Source organism: Belonocnema kinseyi, chromosome 8 (genome assembly GCF_010883055.1).
Source record: "Belonocnema kinseyi isolate 2016_QV_RU_SX_M_011 chromosome 8, B_treatae_v1, whole genome shotgun sequence".
In the NCBI taxonomy this organism is placed as follows: domain Eukaryota; kingdom Metazoa; phylum Arthropoda; class Insecta; order Hymenoptera; family Cynipidae; genus Belonocnema; species Belonocnema kinseyi.
Window position 1 is genome coordinate 98,863,570 of NC_046664.1, and position 6,449 is coordinate 98,870,018.

At 34.0% G+C, this 6,449-nt stretch overlaps 1 protein-coding gene across 2 annotated transcripts in view; it reads left to right on the forward strand.

Annotated features, from left to right (window-relative positions):
• The first annotated feature begins 2,590 nt into the window (after nucleotides 1-2,590).
• Nucleotides 2,591-6,449, forward strand: part of LOC117178346 (protein phosphatase Slingshot homolog 2) — a 302,560-nt gene continuing 298,701 nt past the window's right edge. The window contains exon 1 of one of the 2 annotated variants that reach the window (XM_033369767.1): nucleotides 2,591-2,776. In XM_033369767.1, coding sequence (XP_033225658.1) covers nucleotides 2,720-2,776 — 57 coding nt within the window. In that variant the 5' untranslated portion in view covers nucleotides 2,591-2,719. Of the gene's footprint in view, nucleotides 2,777-3,935; nucleotides 4,534-6,449 lie in introns of those variants that run through there. The other variant, XM_033369766.1, reaches the window with a different exon arrangement.

Below are 6,449 nucleotides of genomic sequence, written 5' to 3' on the forward strand. Positions count from 1 at the left end.
TCTAGTCGGGAGTGGTGCTGACTGAAAACAGATGATTTGGAGCGATTCGCGCGCCATATGTTGGTCATTCTAAGGACTTATTGAACTACCCTCGTAGTAGAGTTGGTATAAGCTACGACAACTACTTCGGTGGTAACAGTAACTAACCAGTTTTCTACGGTAACAAGTCGCCGTTGGTCCCCTGTAGGTTATACTAGTGAGGATAGTAATTTTAGTCACAGCAAATAAATTAGTTACATTTACCAGCAATTTATTTTCCAAGAAATAAAAGTAGTAAAGCTTACAAGTTTCGGTCCTTGGCGATATTGGCAGAACTGAATTCTGAGCAGTGCTGCCAACATTTACGTATGATGTGTAAACACGTGGAAAGTATTGAAGAGCATCGTATAGATCCTTAGGGTGTCATCAACGGCCTACGCTTAGAGCACTTCTTCACGGAGGCCTGTTTTGAAATAATCGTGGAATTAATATTTTTCATAGGATTTATTTCTAGTTACTTTGTTGGTTTATGGCAAATTTGATTGATTAATAACCTATAGATGCGAACTCGATGTGTCAAATAAATGAAACGAATACTTCAAAACAGGCCTCCGTGAAAAGGTACCCTAATTTGTGTAATACATCATCGTGACAATTCAACTTGCCAGCGGGATGACTATAATTATATAAATAGTAAGAAAATATAAGATTGAATAGTAATATTATATAAGATTATATAATAATGATTACTACTTTAAGTAGTAAGATCAACTAATTTATTTGTAAAATAACTAATTTAATAGTAAGACTTAATAACTAAAGTAGTAACGCTTATTATTTGAAGTAGTAAACACAACTACCCTAAAGTAGTACCTACCATCGAAAGTTGTAGCGAGAACAAATAAAGTAGTAAGGACAACTATTACCAATCTTGCGAATAAAAGTAGTAGCCTCAACCACTTTAATAGCAGCGGCATATATTAAAAACTAAAATAGTTGGCCCTACTACTTTGTTAGTGATCCCAATCAACTATTTTTTTCAGTGTAAATGGCAGAGATCATATTCATTCCTGTTGAATCCACCAAAGACGACAGTTTATTTTCAATAGAGAATAAATAAACAGTGGGACATACAGGAAACAATTTGAAAATTGAACTTAATTTGATTAATTTGTTGAAAATTCAGCAATTTTGTTATAAAGTCATTCTTCTTTGTTGAAAATGCAAATGAGTTGTTGAAAATTCGTCGTTTGCTGTTGTGAAAAATGCGTATATTTAGGTGGAGTTTGCATATTTTTGTTGAAAATCACAACTGTTTAATTAAAAATTAATCTGTTTCAGATTTTTTTGTTATAAAAAATACAACAACTTATAGTTGAAAGTGAAACTCCTTTGTTAAACATTCTTTTTTTGTTTGACAATCAATAATTTTAACAGAAAAATGTGTTTTCTTTTTAAAATAATTTATCTAGATTTATTTATATTTCTTTTTGTGTCTATACATGTATTTTAATTAATTTAAAATTTGTCAATTTACAAACACATACACACACACATGTATAATTAATACAACATTTAATCATTTTTATTTTACATTTCACATTTATTCAGAAAGAAATCAAAAACATTTGGAACGAACATAAACAGTGGGACACAGGTGAACATTCGGAAAGCATCGGAATAAGATATTGGGATACTGCGACACTTATTAGGAAAGAAATCGGAAACGCTCAGAAAGAAGTAGATGCAGTGGGACACTTCGGAGCAAGTTCGGAAACATTCGGAACGAGAGGCGTTCGGAAAAAAATAGGAAGCAAAGTTCCCATACAATTCGGAAAGAATCGGAATAGAACCTTCTTTCCGAAATCCGTACCTTTTCGTTTCTACCGCCAGGGATAGTGTGCGCATGCAAGCGCTCGCTAAAGTTCGCTCCTCATTGTTTGATTAGGTCCAACTTTGAAGCTTTTTTGTGCCCGAACTAAGCTTTGCACATCTTTCTGTCACAGAAAATTTTTGTTTATATTTTTGTGCACTATGACAAAGAACGAGAGGTTGTATGAGCGTGGAGACATCTTGCATAACGGAAACTAATCCACTCGATATTATTTAAGTTTTTTAATAAGATTTTGTTTCTTTATTATTTTTAATTGTTATCTAAGTGCTTAAAAAGTTTCTTACTAGTTTGACTTCGTCCGTACCTACAAATTCTGAACCTATAAATTATGAACGTAATAATTCGCGTTTTGAATAGTTCTCCAAGAATTAAAAAAAATTATAATTTCAGTGAAACTAAAACTCTTGTTAAGTAGGGTTTAAATTTATAACAATATTTTAGGATAATATCTGAACTAAAAAAGTATGCCATCTAAAATTGCCAAATACATCCGCTTTCTGCACATTGAACCCGAATAACATAAAAAAGAAATAATAAATATAATACATTTTCAGGACCTTTTGACTTTCGAATCTTTAAACCTATGTAAAATATGAAATGTATTTTTAAAAAATAATTAAATTTTACTTTGCAATCTTAAATTTGGCGCTGAAAATAGTAGTTTGCGCATGTGCAGTTAACTTTTGTGGGAATGTATCCATCATGGCCGCTGTGAACCTGATCAAGTGAGATGCCGTTTGACGTGCGCGAGAAATAATGGATTTTCCGCGGTTTTGACAGTACGTTTATCGGCACGCGGGTGTGGAGTGAGATTGAGTGCGGGTGGTGAACTTTTCGTGTGGAATTATGGCGTTGGTCACTGTTCAGCGTTCCCCGAGTGTTTCCAGCTCTCCCCAGAGTTCGGTGAGTTTTCTATTTCATTTCGGCACCCACCCAACCACAACACGTATAGGTAATTGATGGGCATTCTGTTAACGAACTCTATTGTTCTCTGATTATCTGATCACTGCATTTCCAGGTTGTTTCATTATTTTAAAGTGATGCCTTAAAAAATTGGTTTCAAATGCAAGATTTAGACGTGCTTACCGCTTGAACAAAAAAATGGAATCTCAATTCATATTACTAACTTCCATCTGTCTGTTCTCTCTTGATAGTTTTCAACAAAAACAACGTCTAGACATTATCGGCTCGGTATCAAACAATGCCCGAGAAACTCGATACAATGTAAGATGATTGCAGGAGGGTTTGGGTTGTAAAAAATGTTAACATCCAATAGATAAAAATGTTCAGTATTGCCACCAGTTTTGGGCTTTGTGTCAGTGGGGTTTTGCGCCTTTTGTTTATTGTTTGTGAGAGAGTCTTTGTTGTTGATTTTAGGTTAGGTTCGACTAGAGGAAGAAGGTTTTTTAACGTTCTTAGTTCGGCTCTTTAGCTATGTTGATTGCATTTTCCTGAGAATGTTGGGAAGTTCATATTGTGTCATTTAGTCTTACGTTGAAGAATGTACATTGCACAGCTGTCATTAGTCACGTGGCGACTATCGTGTTAATGAACTGAGAGTCTTGAAGTAATGCAAGTGAGTATTTTTTTTTTACTTCAAAGCATCTAAAAAATCATTTAGAATCATGTTTATGATCTAATTATGAATGTTACTACTACTAGTGCCAATCCTCCTCTTTCACCTGACACCTCAAATTATAATTACATTTTATTATAGACCATTGTTTTGCAAAGTCTGTCGATAACTTTAGCCAAATTATAATTATAAATGATTAATACGTCCCAAATTTAAACAAAGAGATTATAAAATAGTTTAATAACGCTGTGGATGCGTTTTGAAACAGAAAAATTTTAAACGTCAAAATGACTTTACTGGAGATTAATCAGGTAGTATCTAAATTTGCATAACGCGGCTTCAGGGGCGTCGGGACGCTGTATTTAAAGCGAGCGATTCTCGAACATGGTGGCCCGAGTGTGGCCGACTTCGCTTTTCGACAAAGGAGAATAACCCCCTCTAAGTTTCAGATTCTGATGCTCAGTCTGCCTGTCGCGTTTTGAAACGACGGTACGGCGCGACTGGTTATATTTTTTATTCAATTTTGAGTCGTAAAATGATTAGCCATTCTCGTGCCATGATATCAAATGAAAATTATTCGGTTTCGATTGACAATACTTCGCATGTTTTAAAATAAACTGACGGTATTCATTATTTAGTTATAAACAAAATAAATTTTCGCGATACATTTCTAGAAGAAAAAAATTATATTGACTGTTTATAATTTCTGTGTATGTATGCAGTATGTAGATAATGCAAGTTTTTTCCAATTTGATTTGGTTTTAACTATTTTTACATTGGATATAATGAATTGTTCTATATATTCAAGGGATGAATTTCCATTAAATTGACAATCAATTTAACTAATTGATTGTCCAACATTGGGAAGGTCGGTTTCGCTACTATCATCGAGTTTAGTTGCGAGTGCTAAGACATGATTATCTTGAAACAAAAGAGTGTTGTGTTATATATTCTGCCACCACCTACGGCTCCAGAACCACCCTCGCCATGGTCAAGTATTCTCTGGGGAGATGATCGACAACCTCGTACCCGAGTGGCTCGGGGAAATCGCGTGATGCAGTTGCGTAATAAAGTGATTGCAAAAGTAAGGCCCGTTACAGTTATAAAAGTAATTACTCCTCGACAAGATAAAATATCATCATGCCTCTGATTCAAGAAAATACAGTGAAACATCGATAATACGAAGTGCTTCGTGACCGAAAAAGACATCGAATTATCGTGAATCCGTGTTACCGAAAATAAGGATATGAGTATTAGTTTTTTATGCAAAATAACTTTTTCGGATTTTATCAAATGTCGACGTTTTGAGACCCCGTGAGTCAGAAAAACAAGTTTTTACGTCGGGGTCTGTTTGTCTGTCCGGCGTGGGACAAATAGGAAAAGGGAAAAATATGATCATCTGTAATTAAATTAATGCCTGTTATGAAGAAGTATAAAAAGAACGAGAAATCGCTAAACTAACTTAATCATCTCTGAATTTCATTTTTGGATTTACATCCTGATCCTCGACATCATTCTCGTTATCAGATTTCAAAGGATCTTGTTCCTTTACAGTTTACAATATCTAATATCTCACTCTATGTAGATTCTTTTGCAATTATTAAATCAGTGTTTACAAAATGACATCAAACCAATTTAAATCCGACGCCCCCCTTTTTTCATCCCAAGCCTTGATTAGTCTTCTAATGATTCTCTTTCGATAAGTAACTATAAGTTTCTTGATAGTTTCCGATTGTCTCTTTGGAATTTGCGATTCATTTTATGAAACCAGTTTTCATTTATTAAACTGGTCATCCCAGATTTTTGTATTGTGTTAGTTTTAACAGTGACACGATCTTTGCTCTTCTTTCTACCATGACAAGAGGCCACATGCAATCGCCTAGGCGATAAATATAATGTTTCGAAGAATGTTAATTACTCACTGCCGTACTTCGAATTATCGAAAAATATTATCATGGGAAACGTTATGTTTCAGCCGGGGTCGAAAAAAAATTCGAATGGAAAATTCGTTTTATAGAAGTTTGTGTTACAGAAGTTTCACTTTAAAACTTATTTAATGACTCTTCTTTTTATTGAATTGATTCAACATATTTAAATCAGCCGATTTTATTTCTTATATTAAAATTAAACCTTATATGAAATTATATTTAGCGATTTGATTTTTTTTCGCATTTTATGTGCTTGAAGTTCAGAACTAAAATACTAAATTATATATATTGCAAATTACTGATAGCAAAGAAAACTTATATTGCATTATTTTAAATTGTAGTTGGAACAATATTACTAGATAAAATAGAATAGGGACAAAATGTTTCGTTCATTTAAACGTTCAGAATTTCAGGTACATTCGCATTTATCTAGTTAAACACAAGTGTCAGTTAAATCGCGTTACGATTTCATCAGCTTTCCATCTTATGCTTGATTGACAGTTAAATTTCACAAATAATGAATCGATCTTTTCTATGTTTTTGTATGCTATTTAGCTAATTAAATTTATACCCAGTACAATTTTACTGACATTTAGTGACTTTCAACTACACAGGAACGCCAATATAACGGAAGTTTCAGGGTTTGCCTCGCAATGGCCTTTCCATTAAATCAGTCATTGGAAACGTAAACAGTCCATTGTAAACTGGTGGCGACCCATTGTTGACGCTGCTACACACTGGCACACGGCTGTGTAACTGTGTGGGCCAGCAGTTCTTGGAATCATTCAATCAACCGCCAGTATACAGGCGTTCTGGTGTATTTTAAACTTTTCAAATTCAATGCAATATATTAAATATAAACGATACTATTTTATTCAATGGATGACACAAATATGCGAAAAACGCTATTATTGGGTTAAATGAAATAATATTGAAAAGTAATTCATTATAGTTTTCAATAACCAACGTGCGTGGGCACGTGTAAACTATTATTTAATTGTAAACCTTGGCTCGACTCCATTCCACTGTTTTCTGGGTATGGCCGTTGCGCCTCGTTTGACTTTCTTAGTTC